The sequence below is a fragment of the Eucalyptus grandis genome, chromosome 2 (genome assembly GCF_016545825.1).
Source record: "Eucalyptus grandis isolate ANBG69807.140 chromosome 2, ASM1654582v1, whole genome shotgun sequence".
In the NCBI taxonomy this organism is placed as follows: Eukaryota; Viridiplantae; Streptophyta; class Magnoliopsida; order Myrtales; family Myrtaceae; genus Eucalyptus; species Eucalyptus grandis.
The window spans coordinates 37,837,704-37,858,200 of NC_052613.1; the positions used below are offsets into that span (position 1 = coordinate 37,837,704).

At 40.6% G+C, this 20,497-nt stretch overlaps 2 protein-coding genes across 2 annotated transcripts; one reads left to right on the forward strand and one right to left on the reverse strand.

The window, feature by feature from the left end:
• Positions 1 to 472: 472 nt before the first annotated feature.
• Positions 473 to 4,079, reverse strand: LOC104432608 (solute carrier family 25 member 44). The gene is made up of 6 exons (XM_010045078.3): positions 3,744 to 4,079; positions 2,527 to 2,908; positions 1,726 to 1,922; positions 1,501 to 1,639; positions 1,131 to 1,289; positions 473 to 847 (listed from the first exon to the last, which is right to left on the reverse strand). The coding sequence occupies exons 1-5, from the start codon at positions 3,812 to 3,814 to the stop codon at positions 1,179 to 1,181; spliced, it is 900 nt and encodes a 299-aa protein (XP_010043380.2). The 5' UTR covers positions 3,815 to 4,079; the 3' UTR covers positions 473 to 847; positions 1,131 to 1,178.
• Positions 4,080 to 7,644: 3,565 nt separating this feature from the next.
• On the forward strand, positions 7,645 to 15,784 carry LOC104432609 (DEAD-box ATP-dependent RNA helicase 46). The gene is made up of 8 exons (XM_039307074.1): positions 7,645 to 7,660; positions 7,957 to 9,254; positions 10,020 to 10,241; positions 11,494 to 11,562; positions 12,094 to 12,363; positions 12,468 to 12,818; positions 13,885 to 14,162; positions 14,275 to 15,784. Exons 1-8 carry the CDS (start codon positions 7,645 to 7,647, stop codon positions 15,353 to 15,355), a joined length of 3,585 nt encoding a protein of 1,194 aa, XP_039163008.1. The 3' UTR covers positions 15,356 to 15,784.
• The last annotated feature ends 4,713 nt before the right edge of the window (positions 15,785 to 20,497 follow it).

Consider the following 20,497-nt stretch of genomic DNA (forward strand, 5'->3'; position numbering starts at 1 on the left):
TCATAGTACTAATTATGGTAAAGATTAAGTTAATAAAGCAAAGACGAAGAGTGATATTTATTTACACCGTTCTTGTTCTTAAAGTAGAAAGCAGATTCAGTTTCTAACGATACGTTCCGTAGCTTAATATTTATGATTTCATTTATCGAGTTCATTCGAATTTTATTGCATATAGGGAAGTCGAAATGGGAGGGCGCTCGTTTCGGGTTGCAGTCACTAATTAATGTCTTCAACCGTTCTGTATTTCGCTACCTAATATTATCACGGCCAAAAATTTATAAATAATAAAAATATTTTTTGCTTGCTCATTTTCGTAAACAATATGATAGATCATCTTTTTCAAAAAATATTTTTCAAATTATTTATTTTCCTTGAAACGCACCCTCAATACTCATTGCCAAAAGGGACAAAAAAAAAGCACAAAATTGAGAGACCCATTACTAAATTTCATAGAGAAAACTCAACACTTTCCTTTGGTTTTTTCTAATCATATTGGACATGACCATCAACAATTAGTCGATGATTTCAGGAACAGTAACATCAAAGAATAACGACTTAGTAATATATTTTGCGATATTAGTCGATGATTTCAGGACCAGTAACATCAAAGAATAACGACTTAGTACTATATTTTGCGATTCCTATGACATCAGAGATTGACGACATGGTACTAAATAAATCTATAATGTCCGCAAAATCTGAGAAAGGTACAAACTGCACCTTTCAATCCAAAAAAAAAGAGGCAAAGAATCGTCAGCTTCAACATTTCGGCGATCCAGCTTCCGACTATTGAGTTCCGGAAATGTTTGCAAGCCATCCAGCTAGTCTTGCTTCAACGAAAGTCTTTCTGCAGAGCAAAACAAAGACAGAAATGAGGAGATGAAGTCTAAGAATCCCTTGCAGATATTCATTGGAAATAAAGAGGCATGAGAGCTGCAAAACTACTTTGGAGCTGTCTCCCTGATCTTTCAAATTTTCCAATTATAGGAACAGTAGATAGCAAAACAATATGTCACAACGCAACCCAGAAAGAAGCAGATATCAGAAACATGGAATAGTTCTTGTCAAAACATGAAGTACGTGCAACTGCTCTTGCTCATCTTTAATAAAGAGATGGGAGGAAAACGTACTTATCAATTCATAAGTCACGATCATGGTCGTTCCATAAAGCGACATGCTCAGAAACCGTGGTCCAAACCCCTATAAAACCCCCACCACCCGTCTTCTTTGAGTAATGTCTTTGCAGTGTTGAGCACAGAGGGTCTTCCCCCACTAAAATTGTCCATGACCTTCAACACAAAACAAGCCAATGAAGCAATAGTTGTCATGAGAGCCTGCTTTATTAGCTACATAAGAAACATGTCTTCGGAAGGTGCCTGGAACAGGACACTGTTTTCAACTAAGGCTGTGTTGAATTGAACCTACGAATTCGCTGATTTGAAGATAAAACACTTGACTAAGAAACTGATCTTCACCAACTTCTGTGTAAAAGAGTCTAACCTGAAGACGTGTTTTTACAGTGTCTACAGGAGTAGTAATGATTGACGAGCAAGCACCAGCAAGCAATCCTGCAGTAGCTTGTACCATCGCCATCTCGGCATGAGATGGCTTCTCCATTTCATCTTTATATCCCAAGCTCCTAGACCAATGAAAGTGAGATATTGAATATTGACTCGTGCTGAAATCTAAGTCTGATGAAACTGTGATCATAAGGCACAAACTCACCTCCAGATAATGTGCTGGGCTGCTCCATAGGCGCCCCACCACAGTGCAGATGCTGGAGACTGGGTAAGAGCCGTTAACCCAAAGCCTCTATAAATTCCACGCACTCCTTCGACTTTCATGACTTTACGAACTACATCAAATGGCCCATTGCATGATGCAGTTCCAGGAAGTCCTTGCACCATTAGCCTCTGACAGATCTGATGGTTCAATGCAAAACTATGAGAGGAATATCGAGTGGTGCACACAAAACATTACAAAAATATGAATGGAGAAACAAATATTTTTAAATCAAAGGAAATTAGGAACAATAATAAAGTCCCCAATGTGAGCGAAAAATCTCAAATGAAGATTCAAGTATGTTGAACCCTCAAGACAGCTTGACTTGAAATTTTAGGAAAATCACCTAAAAGCTAGACTCCACATTGGGTTACTTTGGCAACTAATATGACCTCTTATTAGCACTGGAGAAGGGGGAAAGGTCTATCCACATTGCCACTCCAGAGGAACAGTTCATTAGCACTTATTGTCAACCCAATTGAAAAGTGAAGCAGAAAAAATAGATGGGAAGAAAAAAGGAACAAGTTTGAGAAGTGACAATGGCTTATACAAGAAAGATATCCTGACGACCACACCATAAATATGCTTTAAAAGTATGTTAGAATTACACAGCCTCTGCAGCGAGGGTCATCTAAACCAGATACCAAGGAGTCCCTTGACTCTGCATCCAGTAGAATTCATAGGACTCTGTAGATTACCAACACGAAAGCAAGGCAGGATTGTTACAGGAAAAAAAATACATACCACATCTAAAGGCACATAGTAGACACACGAAACTAAATTTGACAACATGCCTGCCACACCATTTGCAACGCCAACACGAGTGGCTTCGGGCATATCGAAACGTTCCATATATTTCAGCGTCATATCTTTCGATACTTCTAGCGACGTCAAAGCCAGAACTCTACCAGGCAATGATCCAACAGCAGATGTCCCAAAACCTCTATATACACCCGGAATACCATCGTTTCTCAATATATGTTTGAACACAACCATCCCACGCGTTTGAGACTTTCCAGAACCAGCTACTTGGATTCTAGTCTTCACAACTGCTGCAGGATGTAGTAATGCAGATTGAGCGGTGAAGAGTACAGCCCCAATTATATGAAATCTCATCTTGTCCAACCTAATTGATGCAAACAAAGGGTTGCAAATTGCAGTTTCAGAAACTAATATAAGCCCATTTATTTAGCTAAGAAAATCTATAATGAAAATTGTCTAATCCATTGAATGGATGAATATGAATTTGGAATAACCAAGTCTGATAAATGATGGCAGGTATCAGAAAAGAGAAGTTCATGCAGGATCCGCATTCCCGTGCTGGACATGATCAGCTGAGTGAACTCCTCAATCGCTGACAAGACAGATTGTAATGGGATAAAAAGTTGTGAAAACAGAGCCATGAGTTCAAAAATCAGGTTGCACTCTTCACTCTGCCACCTCAATTTGTCACTTGAAGGTATGCATAGTTCCTTAAATTTCTACAATCTGTCATCAAACATAGCTTTCAAAACATCTCATGCCCTGCAGCATTGAATCTAAAACCAGTGCAAAGATGATCGAACGGAATTTCTACAATTTATGCACTTTCTTTCCAACGCGAAACGATTTGCCTTCATTCTACTGGAACTTATGCGACAACTAGCATGAACTTAGTCCCCATGAAACACTAAAATTCGAAGAAACAAATACTTTCCAGCACGGCAGCGACCAAGAAACAAGCGACCCACTGAAGAATTTCTCCTAGACTCGAAACCAAGAATCCCCGAATCACGAAAAAACGATGATTCAATACTAAAAACCATCATTAATATAGCAAGCCGTTCGCAGGCCGCAGAGTCCTCACATCACGCTGAAAACCATCGCAGAATATAATTGCCCGAAAAGCAAAAAAAGATGGGGAAAAAAAAAAGGCGAGGAAGGCAGTTTCAACAACTTCAAAAGGGCCAGGAAAAGACGACCTGTCCCAGTTGATGTCGGTGTCGGCGAGGGCCAATCCCGGCGGGGCAGTGGCGTCGGTCTCCACCGCCATGATGGGTCTCTTCCTCCTCCTCCTTCACCGGCGCTCTCCTGCGTCCCGAAATCCAATCCCGAGACACCCTTTTCGCGTTCGAAGCGAAGGGAAGCTTTTCTCCGGGGAAGAAGGAGACGCGAAAATGGGGAAGAGCGTGCGGTCGCACGTCTTGAGAAAGTTCCCGTGACGTCGGGTTTCTTCCCGTTCCCTCTGCATACGCACGAGGACTTCGGAGTTTCTCACGTTTTTTTTTTTTTTTGCTTTAAATAAGGAAAGAGAGAAAAGGAAAAAGAAAAATGGGCAGAGACGGATGAAAACACGAGGAAAGAGAAGTGGAATGAACGTGGGGGTACCGAAGAAGAAGTCTTAGATACGTCGCGTAGGGCAACACCGCCGCCACACGACACGCGTGTCGGAATTGCGGTTCGTCTCCGCTCACGCGTTTTCAAAATGGGTCGTGTCAAAATTATGTTTCCGCGAAATGTCTCTGGGATTGCTGAGCAGGAAAAATTAAAAGATATCAAGACTTTAGTACGCGAAATCGCACCGTCGTCGCTTGATCATATGACACCTCGTTTTGCTCGGGTCGGTTCTTCTGCGTCTCTTCCACTTTACTTTTGCTATCGCGAAGCCTCGCTTTCGGTTTATGCGAACGTCGGGGAAAGCCGAGTTGGCACACTTGGATGGGCTTTTGGGTTCACTAGGCCCGATCCTATTTCTTTCTCTGTCTCTTGGGTCATTATTAGGTGTATCATGTGCATGGAGTCTAATATATTGGAGTCCTTTGAGTATGTGATTTGGTGTAAATCCACTTACATCAAGGGTTCATGTACATTAGGCTTACATGCACTGAGATTATTTAAAATATTTTCATCTTTAGTGGGCTCACACATTTTCTATGTAGCTTCAATGTTAGCTAACAAAATTAAGCCTTCAATTGTAAGAATGTCAACTCGAACTAAATTATTGGTCTACATTCTCAACTCTTTAACCCTAAAGACAAGGGGAAAATAATGCAATATGTTAGATTGATGTTTCATAATAGGTCTATTTACTAGTGTAATAGTCAAGACACGAGAGATATCAAGAAAGTATGAGGAAACAGGTCTATCTACTAATGTAATAGCCAAGACACGAGAGATATCAAGAAAGTATGATAATCGCATTGCCATTGCTGATCATACCATGCCTCTTTTCGCGCGAATATCAAATCTTTTGGGTAAGACTTACAAGTCACTTTAGCACAGATTTTAATTTCACTTTTCAATGGTGTACATAAAGATGTCAACATCAATTTCTGACTAATTTACACACGGCGGGCAAACCTATCATTAGAGATCGTGTAAAATGATGATAGTATCATTCCTTAAATTGGGTTAATCCTTTTGCACCTCTTCCCCCTTACTTCAATATCACCGAGGCTCACCCTAGATTTATCCCCATAGAAAAATTGATTTGAGACATTTGGGTAGCCTTTTGGGTTCACTTGGCCAAATATATATCTTCCTCCATTTGTCGAGCCATTATTAGGTGTATTGTGTGCATGCGATTATTAGGTGTATTGTGTGCATGCGAGTTCAATATATTCAAATATTTTATGTGATTCGGTGTAAATCCATCAACGGGCACAAATACATTAGGTTCGCATGCGCTAAGATGATTCAAATATTTCTCATCTTTAATGGGCTCCTACGTTTTCTCATAGAATGAATGTCAACCATCCAAATTGGCACTTTGATTGAAACCAAATTGTCAGTCTACATTCTCAACTCTTTAACCCTAAAGACATTGGGAAAAAAAAATGTGTTTGCGCTAAACTGATGTTTTGCAATATGTCCATGTACTGGCGTGATGACCAACACATGATTACTGACCATATGATGCCTCTTTTCACTCAAACATTCAATCTTCTAGGTGAGAGATGCATGTCACTTCCACACAACAATTGATTTAGCTCTTTTGTGGCCTCATAAAGAGAATGGCAATCAATTTTCCACCAATTTGTGCACAAGCAGGCAACCTGTCCAAGATGATAATTATCCCATCTCCTAAATTTATAGCACAAACACCCTCCCATGATTGGGTTAATCCTTTTGCATCTCATCCACTTTACACCGCTATCACAAAACCTCGCTTTATATATACGGATATTGACAAAAATTGAACAAGGACACTCGGAAAAGTTTTTTGGGTACCTTTGGCCCACTCATATTTATTCCTCCATCTCTCCAGCCATTATTAGTTGTGTCAAGCACATGCGAGTCCAATAAATTCAGGTATTTTAGATTATGAGATTTCACATAAATCCACCAGCATCAATGGTGCATTTACATCAAGTTCACATGTACTCAGATAATTAACAATCTTTCCCCATCCTTAATTGGTTCTCACATTTTCTCAATAGCTTCAATGTTAGTCGTACAAATTAGCACTTCAATTGTGAGTACATCAACCGAAATGAATTGTTAGCCTATATACTCGACTCTTTAGCCCTAACAGCACCTGGGAAAAATGCGTTGTACCAAATCGATGTTTCATAATATGTCCATCTATTAGTGCAATAAGCAAGGCATAAAGATATTAAAAATGGTATAACAAATGCATCATCATTACTTATTTTGCTTGAACATCCAATCTCTAGACCAAGACAAGCATATCATTTTCAACACAATAACTAATTTCCGTTTTCAGGACAAGTGGAAATCTCATTCATTTTTAACCTTCAATGTAAATCTTTGAAACTCTCAACATAAATTAGATAAGGCAAGCATCATTAGTTACCAATAAATTTATGCACGAGTATACAAATCCATCTTTAGAGATCATGTGAGACGATAACTATCTAATTCCCAAACTCGCAGCACAAACCTTCCTCACCATCCAATTTTGTCAATTCTCATGCATCTCTTCCAATCTAGTTCGCTTTCGTGAAACCTTGCTTCAAATTTATACGGATTTCAAGAAAAGTCGAATTGGGACACTTGGATAGGCTTTCATGTGTGCTTAACTTGATCATATATTTTCCTTCGCCTCTCGAGCCATCATTAGGGTGTATCAAACGTGTGCAAATTCAATACATTCAAGCCATTTCGCTCATGCCATCACACAAAAGTCCCGCCGACATTGAACGGCGTAGATGCATTGGACTCACGTGAACCCGAATCGTTAAAGAACATTTGTTCCGTCGCTCCCCCGCACAACTTCCCGGTACCTCCAATCTCGACCGTCCAAATCATCAGCCTTCAATTCGCGAGCACGTCGAGCCCGAATTGGACTGTCGGTCTTTAACATTCTCTGCTCCTTTTAACCCTAAAAACCACTGGGGGAAAAGGGAGAAAAAATGCTCTCGAAAAGGTGCTGCTGTGCTGTCGAACTTCGCTTCCGTCGGAGCGCTCTGGTCATGCATGAGGACTAGAGCTCCCCGGTTCTAGGGTTTCGCCGCGGCGAGAGGTGGGGGAGGAATCGCCGCCAATCTCCATTGCTCGGGCTCGAGGGTTAGTGTTCGTCGAAAAATCTTTCGAGTTCGTGTCCGCGCCGCGGGTCGATGCTTTTCGCAACCCCACGCTGAATCGGCGAACCGGGTTTTCGGTTCTTGAAATGGCGTGTCGCGGCGGCGGAACGTGTCGCGGGCTGCCGTCTCGTCGTGTTTCTTCTTTTGCCCTCCTGGTCTAGCGCGATTTTGATCGGGAATTGCTTGGAAAGGTGCTTGCTTTGTTGCTCGCGCGAGTGCGTTCGTTGTGCGGGCGTTTGTTCTGTGACTTTTGAAGGAGGTAGATCGATCTTTCCTGGTGATATGTGGTCGGTGAATTCGTTCCTTTCGTTGTCCCCCTTAATCGTGGAATTCGGACATGGGATTGGGCGCTTGTTATAAATTTGATGTCCTGTCATTAATGAAGTCCTCTTCTTGGTGCGAAGCTCGAGGGAGAAATATGGAGTTTCTGGGCGAAACGAAGCTTCTTTGGTGAATCATTAGCCGTTTAGGGATGTTGGGTTGTCCGTGATTGTCAAATTAGGTCTTGTCATTGACTGAATGGGAACATATGATTTTGGATGACTACGATGTCTGTGATATATTGTTTATCTGAATGGGAAAGATTAGACATGTTCTTCCTTGATATTTCTTTGATGTTCTATTCCATCTTTTTTGTGTACTGCTGTAGATAACATAGCGGGTTATGGCAACGGTGGAGTCAGCATCGACTTCCTTGGTCCACGATATGCCCCAGATGATCCAACTCTTCCTAAACCATGGAAGGGATTGATTGATGGGAGCACTGGTAACTTGTATTATTGGAATCCTGAGACCAATGTTACTCAGTACGAGAAGCCAGCTGCTTTGCCTCCTCCATTGCCAGAAGGCCCACCTCCCTCTGCCTCTTCTACACCTCAGCTGGCTTCAAATCCAGCTGCCCAAGCAATGCAACAAAACGGCTTGGTGGCTCATCAGGGACGACATATGGCACAAGCTGCGTTAGGGCTACAACAGCAGGTCTTGCCTGGAAACCAGTTACCTCAACAGCATGTTGCTTTCCAGCAAGGATCTCAAACTGGCCAATCTGGACAACCACTGGTTCTTCCTGCTAATTACTCTGCCCTGCAACAGGGAGGTTATGCACCACATCAAATGGGGATGCAGTTGATGCAGATGCAGCAGCAGCAGCAGCAGCAGCAGCAAATGCTGCCACAAACGGCTCAACAAATGCAACAGCACCACCCTCAGCAATTGCAGCAGCACCAGCTGGGCCAGCAAATGCCACAGCAGTCTGGACAACAAATGTCACAGATTGCTATAGAGCCGGTGTCACAGCAAGCTGGTCAGAAAATGATGCAGCATCCAGGCTCTCAGATGGCTCATCCTCAAGTACATCAGCTTTCCCACCAGCACGTGCAATTTATGGGGTATAAGCAAAGTCCTCCTCAGGAGCAACAAAGTTCACAACAACAGACCCCGAGTGGTGCACTAGGACAGTCGCTTCAGATGCAACAAGAATACAGAGCAGCATATCCAAAGAGGGAAGAAGTTGATTTTCAACAGGTTAATCAAGTTGGGTTTTCTCCTCCACAATTTCAACCTGCTGTTGCTTCATCTGCTCAAAACCTGCCTCCTGGATCCAACCCAGGGCAGATACCTCAGATGGGTATCCATTCTGGTCAAGTTCCACCATATGGTCGTTTTCCAGTGAACATGCATCAAGGAAGCTCCATTACTCAGTTCCAGCCAGCTGGGGCTGGCTCATATAGTCAGAAACAGAGTCCTGAGTTTCAGAACCAGATGGCTGCCCCCATGATGCATGCGCAGCAGCCTAATGTGCCTCCAGCGGGGTTGAGAATGGGTTATGAAGATAATTTACACAGTAGATCCGGAAGGGAATATCACCATAATGCCGACAAGGAAGGACCAATGAAGAGTCCGCAGCAGCCCAAGCTTGCAGCAATACCCGTGGCAAGAAATCCGCAGGTACTTTTGGTGTTCCAATACAGATCCTATTGCTCTCTTAATATCTCCAAATCCAGTGTCAGTGTTTATTTTGAAGTAGTTGTGGGAGATGGTGTTGATGGCTGATAGAATCATGCTTGTGAGTTATATGTGGATTTTCTTCTCTAGATTGATCGATTTTCCTTTACTTGGTTGTCTAAAATAAAATGTTGACACTGTTGGTCATATTATTCAGTTTGTAAAACTGTCATTACATGTGGCCACCATTGTATTGTAATAAATGAGCGCTATCCCATGTTGCTTTTCTCTTTTGATCAGCACTTGCATGGCTTCTTCCAGTTCCCCACCTGCTTAAAAGGACTTCAGGTCAAAAGCTTCTTGCATGATGATAGTTGAAATGTTTTGGATTTGGATTGATGAGGATGAGCATATTGTCCATGCTTTTTATTTTCTAATACTTCATTATAAATTACCCACAATAAAGATTACTTTGAGGGTTCAAAGTCTGCAGTTGTTGCTGTGTTGTGCTTTTTATTTGGCTTTGGATATCTAGTTCTGGCTTGTATAGTCTTGTGTTTTTTTACTTATTTTGTATATTTATTTTTCTATCCTTGTTTATTTCTTATGTACTAAAAATTTGATTTAAGTTTCTTATGTACTAAAAATTTGATTTAAGTGAAGTCCTTTTTTTGTCTATCAGAAAAATACAACTGTTTCCCAGTGAGATGGATGTTAGGTCTTGTAATTTGATTTGAGTGCTAACCAAATCTTGAAATATGCATTCAGGCAATGACAATGGGTAATTCGCCCTTCCAAAATTTTGCTCCTGGACATGGTGCTGGATTGCATGCTCCACATGGGAACGTGATGCCTAACATGTACAATCATGCTATGGGAGGTCCTCCATTTACAAATGATGTTCCTGGAACTCCTTATGGTGGACCTTCAGATGTTTCCAATCTCACACCTGCTGAAGCGTATCGTCAACAGCATGAAGTTAATGCAACGGTTTGAACTTTGGACTTTTCTCAAGCATATTAATGTGGATTTTGACATTTTACATATTTTTATTTTTAAATACTAGGAACTTACAAGTTTGATAGCCTAATGCGTAGAAAATTACAAAGGAGGATCATCTAGGATATTGAGGGTGACCTCGGTATTATATATACTTAAAAGAACTCTTATTTCGCTAATATGAAGCTGTTAAGGAATGATCTGAAATTGAGTCTTTTAAAATGATATTGGTGCTTAAACTCATGCTAAATGGTGTACATAAGGTATTCAAAAGCTGAAGAAAAGGTTCCCTTTACAAGAGCTGGCGTTTTTTGCCTGGAAGTTTGGTGGGGATAAACTCTGTAAATTAGCAGTTTTTTTTTTTCCTTGTGTATAACATAGTCAGGGTTACCAGAAACTGCTAGTGAGGCTATGGTCTGTGATCTGGAATGTATATTCTGTAATCTGGGTGGCTCAAGATGGTGTTCTGGTGACTGAGAAAAGGCACAGGTGCAATTGACGGGGTGGTAGAAATGCTTGAAATCCTAGACTGAGGAAAACGTCCTCACGTGCTGGGTCTTCTTTCCAATAAAAAAAAGAAAAGGTTCAGGGATAATGTGTGCTGCATTGGTTACAAAGAATATGCTGAGCTTTTTTTTTTTTTTTTTAATAAATGGGCCTTTGCTTTTACTTTGACAATGAATCGTATTGTTTATCTTACCGATAAAGCAATAAGATAACTTGAGCCTTTAAGTTTACTTGATTTAAATAGGAAAAGTGTTGGCCTAGATAACACTTACTATGTATGTTTAAATGTGTTTTGGCCAAAACTTTACTTGTTTCCTATCCCCCCGAAATTGTATTGTTTGGACCCCAAAGATTTTGTTCTGCTGCAATGTTCCGTAGAAGTCTAGCCACAAGTCCCATGTACTGAGTGAAGTGGCATTCTGGGTTCCCCTTTTTATTTGGTGTATTTGTTTTGGGTAACCTTGGTTTTAATTGATTCTTTAATTTAAAACCTGTTTCTAAAATCTTTTTAGGAGAGGATGCGAGTTTTTACAATATAATGATGCACTTTGGTCTTTCACAATATGTATCTTTTTTGCTAATATTGGCAGATTTCAGATTGGCGGTTCTTTTTTGTTTATTCAATTTTAATCATGCATATTTCTCTTGGATTATTTGATAGTATTATTCCTATCAGTTTTCCTTCTTGATAATGGATCTGGTAGGGTGTTTCTGATTCATAATACATATTGAACAGGGTGATAATGTGCCAGCACCATTTATGACATTTGAAGCTACTGAATTTCCTCCAGAGATTCTGAGAGAGGTAAGTTATTGTGCTTCATTAGATGATTCGTGGAAGTTCTGGGGTCAGAAGAAACTTGGAGAACTATTTCATTGCCTAACTTGGTTATTAAACTTATTGTTTTACTTCAATCTCATCTGCTGTCACTTGTCGCAGGTGCGATATTTGCTCCGGAGGAGGAGCATATGTCGTACGCTGCACTGCTATTGGCACAATTATCCTAATTTTTGGTGGAGGCAAAATGGAATGTTGGAGCCTTTGTTGGTCATCTTCTAGCGGGGTGATTGGCCTTTTGTCCAACTCACACCTGATTGACTGGGATTTCTTGCTCATTGGCTCCGCGTCTTATGTCTTTATTGCACTCTTTTGTTGCCTCTAGTTGCTTCTGTAAGCAAACCCACACCCATGGGTTCCTTTTTTTTTTTTTGTTTTTTTTCTTTTTGTGATTTGCTTTGATATGATCGAGTTTAACCCCGTTTGCTTAAGCATAGATATGCTAGGTGTCTTTTGGTTATCTGTAATGGGTGTATAACGTGCTTTATTCTTTTGCAGATGCATTCTGCCGGTTTTGCTTTTCCCACGCCTATACAGGCACAAACATGGCCAATTGCACTGCAAAGCAAAGACATAGTGGCAATTGCTAAAACTGGTTCGGGAAAAACATTAGGGTACTTGATTCCTGCCTTCATGCTTCTTAGAAGGAGGCGTAACAATCCTCAGAAGGGCCCAACAGTGCTGGTTTTGGCCCCTACACGAGAGCTTGCTACTCAGATACAAGATGAGGCTATCAAGTTTGGCCGTTCGTCAAGGGTTAGTTGCACGGTAGGTCTATTTCATCCTTTTTTTTTTTTGGGTATTAGCTCATTTTGCCCCCTTGAATAGCTTAGCAACATATCTTAACTGAATTCATCTATCTCTGGTTGCAGTGCTTGTATGGTGGAGCTCCAAAGGGACCGCAGCTGAAGGAATTAGATCGAGGAGCTGACATTGTGGTGGCAACTCCTGGACGGCTAAATGATATCCTTGAAATGAAGCAGATAGACCTAAGCCAAATATCTCTCCTTGTGCTTGATGAGGCAGATCGCATGCTTGACATGGGATTTGAACCTCAGATCCGTAAGATTGTAAATGAGCTTCCACCTCGCAGACAAACTCTGATGTACACAGCAACATGGCCCAAAGAAGTGAGAAAGATAGCGGGTGATCTTCTTGTTAACCCTGTTCAGGTTAACATTGGCAGTGTTGATGAGCTTGCTGCTAACAAGTCAATTACACAGGTAGCAAATGCAAAATGCATGTCTGTCTGGCGACATAGTTAATGATAGTAACCCCTTTTCATTGATCTTCTTATTACCTGAGAGTGATATAAACTGTATCATGTGCATATTTTATGTTGCATACATCTTCATATGAAGTTCTCCGGGATTAAGGTTCCTAGAAATAGCTGGTATTTTTGGTATCTGCTGCACAATCTAACCGTTCCTTCATCTCTTATTGTTGTTTTCTATGTGGCATTTCTTGGAATAAAAGTTGATAAGAAGTGGGACACTTGATGCGTAATTATTTGATAGGCGTTCATGTATTAGCATTATAGAAATGGTTTGCTGTGAGAATTTTCTTTGCTAATTAATTAGCCCATGCAGAGTTTCAAATCAATCTGTAGTGTGGCTTAGCACTTAAAATCTGAAATATGTCAAGATTTATGGGGAATATTGTTACACGTTGAATTTAAGTACAGATAATGGCCATGTTCGTTTGAATGGATTCATCAGAGTATCAACTTAGGTTAATGTATTTACTTACAGGACAACAAGTAGATTGGTGGAAAGAGCGTTTAACCCATAATACTGTATAATTTATTTTTGGACAATGGGATCCTAATTTAGTATTTGTTTCTGACTTTTAAGGATAAAGAATTAGCCTTCTCCTGTAAGTGTTCAGATACTCAGCTAGTCATTGTGCTTAATGGGATGTAAAATGTGCAAGGGTAAGCAAATGTGCATGGTATGCCAAATTTTTTCATGCTCTTTTTATTGTGAGGTAAAGTTGGTTAGATTTAACGTGCTTAAGTAAGTCGTGCGTGATTATATTACAAAAAAAGGTATGGGTTAGGTTTAAAAAGTTGACCTGGTTACCTTTCTTAGATTGACAATTACCTATGAGTTATGATCTTGTTTTGTTCATGTTTCTATTGGATTCATATGACAAAAGGGTGTGGTCCTTTCATTTGGAGTTTGTGACATGAGTACAACTCTGCTATTGGATTCAATCTTGCTTCCTTTACTTCATGGCCTGATATTCTTTCTGAGACTCTGTTCAAAAGAATTCTTTTCTGCTGTGCAGCATGTTGAAGTGGTACCCCAAATGGAAAAACAGCGGCGTCTGGAGCAGATCCTTCGTTCCCAAGAACGGGGTTCTAAGGTAATTGTTTTTTGTTCTACGAAGAGGTTGTGTGATCAGCTTGCGCGCAGCATTGGGCGTAATTTTGGAGCCGTTGCTATTCATGGAGACAAGTCTCAAGGCGAGAGAGACTGGGCTCTAAATCAGTTTCGGAGTGGAAGGAGCCCTATATTAGTGGCCACTGATGTTGCTGCCCGGGGCCTTGACATAAAAGATATCAGGTTAGTTCTTTGTTTTTTTCTGTTTTAGAACTTGTTTACCTGTCTGAACCAGTAAGCAACAAGGTCTGTTTGAAGAACTCATATCCCTGAATTTGCATTTGTTGTGTCTCAGGGTAGTGATCAATTACGATTTCCCTACTGGGATTGAGGATTATGTCCACCGAATTGGGAGAACTGGGAGGGCTGGTGCAACTGGAGTGTCATATACTTTCTTCTCTGAGCAGGACTGGAAATATGCAGCGGATTTGATAAAAGTCCTAGAGGGGGCAGACCAGCAAGTCCCCCCCGAGGTGAGAGAGGTGGCTTCTCGGGGTGGGTCTGGTTTTGGCAAAGATCGTGGAAGGGGCAGCCGATTTGATTCTGGTGGTGGTGGTGGACGTTGGGATTCAGGGGGTCGTGTTGGGATGAGTGGTGGTGATTTTGGTGGCCATGGTGGTATGGGTGGTGGCAACTTTGGTGGTCGTGGTGGTACGAGGGATGGAAACTTTGGTGGTCGGGGTGGAATAAGAGATGGTGGGTTTGGGGGACGTGGAGGAGGCCGGGATAGCTTTGGAAACCGTGGTGGAAGAGGCGAATTCTTTCCCAGGCGTGGTCGAGGACCCCGAGGATTTGGTGGACCACCAGGCGGCGGTCAGGGTGGTTGGGATAGGAATGACCGGGGCCCAAATGATCGGTTTGATATGGATGGACGTGGCGGATATGCACGCGGGCGTGGACGGGGGCGGTTTGGTAGTAGAAGAGAGCTTCCAGATATGGGTAGAGGTAGAAGTTACAGTCGTAGCCCGGATATGGTTCGAACGTGGGGCAGCCGGAGCCGCAGCAGAAGTCGTAGCAGAAGCCGAAGCCGTGGTCGCAGTAGGAGCTGGAGCAGGAGCAGGAGTCGCAGCCGAAGCCGGAGTTGGTCAAGGGGGCGGAGCCGTAGCTATAGCCGGAGCCCTAGCCGGAGCAGGAGCCGGAGTCGCAGCCGCAGCTACGAAAGAAACAGGAGGCCTCGTGTTTCCAAGTTTGATCAGAGAGAACCGGATGCTTCAGGCTTAGGTGTCCCTCCTGGTTCAGAAGCTGCACTTGCACCGCCGGTTGGGCCATCAGATACATTTTCAGGCGTTGAGCCGGCTGGGGATCTGCCTTTGGTAGCTGATACAATGATTGTGCCTCCTGCGACTGAGGCAGAGCATTCAGTGGCGGAGCCATGAATTTTGATTTTGGCGTTTTCTGGTAGCCATTCATCTTCTTTCAGGTCATTGGTTCCAAATTTTGCTTTTACGCAATGCAACTTAGTGAAGGATTGGCCGATACATGAAATACCTGAAGTCGCTGTTGCGCATGGGAACGGATTTAATGGTTGTGATGTCAAGCATTGCGGTGGATGTTGTGGGTGTGGGGCATTGTTGCGCACCGAGGAAACTTACCAGTCGTGATGGAGCTCAGAATCAAGAGGGGTTTCTTCCTTTTGCCGGATTCAGGGGTTCCTGTGCTGAAGTAGACTTTAGGTAATAGTTGGTCTGATACTTGGTGGTGGGATTTTTGTATTCAGGATTCGGGAAGCAGCTACTGCGTTTCTCTGTTTCATAAAAAACTGTCGAAGTCAATTATTTCTGCCAAATTATTGATCTTGCAGGGCAGGGGGCCGGGCGTTGGTTCTTCCTTAATTTCAATCATATGTTTAAAATGGTAAATAGTCTGGTTAGCAGGCAGAGAGAATCAAATAATTGGGGGCCGGACTAAGATTGACATGCCAAAATGCAGTCGGGATCATTAGAATTACTGGTTATGACGATCTGGTAATCTTAAACTTGCCAGAGCCTCAAGAGACGGAGTGGAAACTGTAGATTATAGCGGAGAGACCAGCTGCAAACGATCTAACTTTACGAAATGGAGCTACGTGGCGAAATGCCGCCACATACGTAGACAGTCTCCAATCAACGGAATAAGAACGAGGGACGCTTACTGCTGGTGTGCTTGCGTTGGATGACCGATTTTATCACGAACTTGACGTGTCACAAATAATATTAGCATTTCGATCGCGCTCCACTCCTAAAGAAGTTATCACGCACTTTTCGGTCAGGGTTCTTATTATCAAGTCGAGCATTCCAGCTTGCGGAGCACTCAACTAACCCTACTTTTTTTTTTTTTTTTTATTACTATTCCAAATATTTTCCCTGATTACTTTTTTATTTCGAAGAATATAAAAATTAAGTCACGTTACTAGATAGATTTTTGTTCTTTTTTTATTATGATGAACAAAAGAACATAAAAATTGGAACGTTACCATGCATAAAAAGAAAAAAATTCAAGTAGTATACTTTAGTGCTAACAGCAAGAAATTTTGATCAAAGTATTAACGTGACATTTTTCGGACTTTTTTTTTTTTATCAACATGGCAATTTTTTTTGTAAAAAAAAATGTCCATGTGGTGCCCTAAGCCCCAAATTTAATTTTTAATATAAATATATATTAAAATAAATTAAAAAACTAAATTGAAAAAAAGAGGCAACTATAACTTGAGTGAGGGCCTCCATAGCCTTTGTTGTTGGTGCCCCATTATCGTCGGAAAGGACCAACGATTGGGCTGGGGAGGGGCGGAGAGGGTCGGGTGGGGTTGCCAAGCCCCAACCAGTGGCATACGACCCTAGCAAGCCACCAATGAGGGCCCTACCCCAGGTAGTGGCATCCTTGGCCCAATTGGGCAAGAGCCGACAACCCTTGTCAAATCTAGGGGAGGGCCGTGAGTCCTCACCCTAGATCTGGTGACGACCTACCTATAAGCCTTTGCTAGCGATTGGCTAGGGTCGTGGACTGTTGGCCAGGGCCTAGCAACCCCGGCCCTCACCCCACTATCGCCGACCCTCAACCCATTATTGCCAACACTTTCCAATGATAGTGGGGTAGCAATAGCGGCGAGGCCCATAGAGGCCCTCGCTAACTCACTACTCCTCCCCCTCTTTTTTTTTTTTTTTTAAATTCAATTTGTTTTGCACATTCATTACTAAGTAGGCAACTCCAACAAGCCATATAGACCAGTTTATTCTTAAAATATTGTCACGTCGTATTTCCAACTACCATCGTCAGAATTAACACTTAAGTATATCATTTGAAATTTTTGGTGCTTAAATGTTCATTCATATCAAATTTTGGCACTTGCGGCGTATTTTGCCCCACTCACCGGAGAAAACATCTCTAAACCTTTCGGGAAAAGAATTCATTTAATTTAATATGAATTTTGTAGAGCATTTATAAACCTCCGATCCATGGAAAACTTTATTTACGGCCCTCCAGCCCCGAGAAGAAAAACCTCTGTATCAAGGCTCTTGCACATCATCTCCTTAACAATCTGAGAGAGAGAGAGAACAAGCGGAGAGGGAGAAATTGGCTCTGCTCACGTCATTACCTCCTTTCATTCTTGCTTCATGCTCCTGCTCCTATCCATCTAGTTCTCATCATCTGCCATTCTAGAAATGAGGGGCTCGGACCGTATGGTCAAAGACATTTGTTCCAAGACCCAAGACCCTGTCTTTCGCACGCAGATTCTAGCATATGACCCTCCAACGAAAGCCTTGCACTGTTCTCTCTGGACTTAGCTCAAGCCAGCACAAGTGAGACCCAGATCGCAATCAACGCGAGGATCAACAACACCAGCGACCCACAGCTGAGGGAGGCATTTGCTGCATGCTTGACTGCTTACGGCGCGGCTGTTTCCGCCCTGGGGGATGCAGACATGTTCGTCGTTTCGGGGGATTATGTTAACCTGAGGACTCAAGCTTCAGGTGTTGTGGCTCATGCTGAGCAGGGAGCAGTGCCAAACTGCCTTGAAGCTCAAGCAAGAAGAAGCAAGTCGAGCTTCAATTGGTGTCAAGAACATTGACTTGAAGCGTACTTGCAGCATCATTTTAGCTATCTCTAATCGTTTGCTTGCTTTAGATTAGTTCTCAACAAGACTTGCATCAATGCTGGGGCAAGCCGTCGTGCCGTGAATAACATCTAAATCTATATATTTTTCTCTACGGAACACGGGTTATGAAATGACAATGCCTATGCAAGAAAAGCTCAAAGCCAATCCCACAAAATAGTAAAGCTTCATAAGTTCTGTCCATATTTCTCTCCAAGGCACGATTCATTAAAAGAAATTATAACCTAGTAGCTGCACTTACATATAAGGTTAAGTGTCTAATCTAAATATCCACATGTTAAATAATTGACATCCTACGAAAGCGTATTAATTCATGTCAATCTGCATTAATATATAAGGCTAAGTGAATCGTGTCGCATCATATTTCGATTTTCACTAAATACTTCATTTTCTATCATATTCATTTTGTACAAACGAATCGTGTCTACTGGCCTAAGAATTTGTCCCTTTTGGCTGATAATGTCCGACAATCAGTTATAGAGTTTGCATTATTTTAACTTCGCAAGCATCATGTTTCCGGCGACGGTTACATAGAAATTGCCATTTCAATAAATGGCTCTTTGAGCTTAGACTAGCAAAATCTTCCCTTCTCGTGCTTCTAGGATTTAAGTTCTGTTTATTTTGCGAAAATTAAATAATCTAAAATATATAATTTGATCATTTACAAAAATGAATAGATGAAAATGTTTCTATATGTTTAGATATAATTGTCGTCAATGATGAAAATAAATTTCATTAACTAATTATTTAAAGCAACCACCTTATATGTATCTATCCATAGTTGAATGTGGAAATGAATGACATGTTCATATAGCTAATAATCCCTTGGGAATTTTCAATCTTTTTGTAGGCTTAATTTATTTGCAGAAAATGAATGATTTGAAAAAAAAAAAATTCCTACTAATATCCGTTTATATCGCTTTCAAAAATGAATAAATGCAAAATATTTTCATTGCCCATGAAAATGTATACATATAAATTGTTGTCGATAATGAAGATATTTTCTTTTGACTAATTATCTCAAGCAATACAAATGGTCATTTTAAGGAAAAAAAAGATATAAAAGGAAAAAAAATATTTTTCATATATATATATTTGCAAAATGTATAGAGCCGTACTTATGTGTTATATCTCATTCAGTTATGTTAGGCAGAGCCTTTGGCCATCGGGAGCATAATTGAAGATGGAAGTCTTGGGCCGTCGGTTTAGGACCTAAGATGAAGGCCCTTAAAGCTATCCGTTTTGTGACGTCGATAAGAGAAATAAATAAAAGTTGGTAAAAAGATAAACCAAAATAAGCAAATCTAAAAATACAATAAAAAAGTTAGTAAACAATTTAAATGAAAGTTAATAATCGAAAAAAGGGTTAATAACTCAATTGGATAAAAGTTAGCAAGTCACTCAAGTTGGTAAAGTCAATTTAAAGCGTTTGTGAGAAAGAAGAAGAAGAAAGTTGGTGATTTATTACAAAACATTGCTTAGTAACTTAAATGAAAGTTGGCAATCCAAGACTAGTTGATAACTTAATTGACGAAAATTTTGTAATTTGCTCATATTTTTGTTGTAATTTTGTATTAGAGTTGATAAACTTAGAGGTTAGTAAGTAAGGAAGACAAAAGTTGATAATTTAAAAAAAAAAAAACCCAAATAACTGGTAGTATCAACTCAACACTAGTTGGTTACATTGTGGAAGAGATGTTGGTGTCTCACACAAATACATATTGGTAAATTCATAAAAATTTTGGTAAATTTAAGCCGTCAGTAAGAAAAAAATTTGATGAAGTCCTTACAAAAGTTACCATATTCAAATAAAAACATACAAGATGATGTTGGTAAATTAAGTAATCCAAATCAGAGTTGATATTTTAATTATAAATAAGATGGCGATTTGCTTTAATTTAGACTGAAATTTTTTAAAGAGGATTGGTAAATGTAAGGAGTTGGTAAGTGAGACTAATAAGAGTTTGGTAAACTAAAGTATCTTAAGAGAAACAAATGGTAAATAAAAAATTAATCAAATAAGTATTAGTAAGTAACTCGAAATAGAGTAGGTAAACTGAAACTCATTGGTTACCTAATGGAAAAAGATTTGTGAAAAGTTGGAATTCTAGTATAAAAGTAGGTAAATATAAGACATTGTTAAGAAAGACAAAAAAAGCCAGTAAAAGATATGAAAAGTCCATATTTTACTAAAAAGCCCATTTTATAAAATCTTCAAGAGATTCAAAGTCTTATGTTTTTTAGGGAAAATTCCAAATAAGAATATGAAGTGCTCTTGTTTTCTCAAATAAGGACCTAAAGTGATTATATTAATCACAAACAAAGGCCTGTAATGATTATGGTTATTTCAAATAAAGGCTTAGTCTTACCTACTTGCCGATCAGCAAAAAATTCTGGCCGATTAGGAATAATTTTATCTAAATACAAT

What these genes read in the sequence shown, in the direction of transcription:
- LOC104432608 (XM_010045078.3), bottom strand. Translation starts at nt 3,814, where the DNA reads ATGGCGGTGGAGACCGACGCCACTGCCCCGCCGGGATTGGCCCTCGCC. An exon ending in ACCGACATCAACTGGGACAG is followed by an intron (nt 2,909 to 3,743) that starts GTCGTCTTTTCC and finishes TGCATCAATTAG; the next exon opens with GTTGGACAAGATGAGATTTC. An exon ending in ACTATGTGCCTTTAGATGTG is followed by an intron (nt 1,923 to 2,526) that starts GTATGTATTTTT and finishes TTGAACCATCAG; the next exon opens with ATCTGTCAGAGGCTAATGGT.
- LOC104432609 (XM_039307074.1), top strand. An exon ending in CTCCAGAGATTCTGAGAGAG is followed by an intron (nt 11,563 to 12,093) that starts GTAAGTTATTGT and finishes ATTCTTTTGCAG; the next exon opens with ATGCATTCTGCCGGTTTTGC. An exon ending in CTTGACATAAAAGATATCAG is followed by an intron (nt 14,163 to 14,274) that starts GTTAGTTCTTTG and finishes GTTGTGTCTCAG; the next exon opens with GGTAGTGATCAATTACGATT.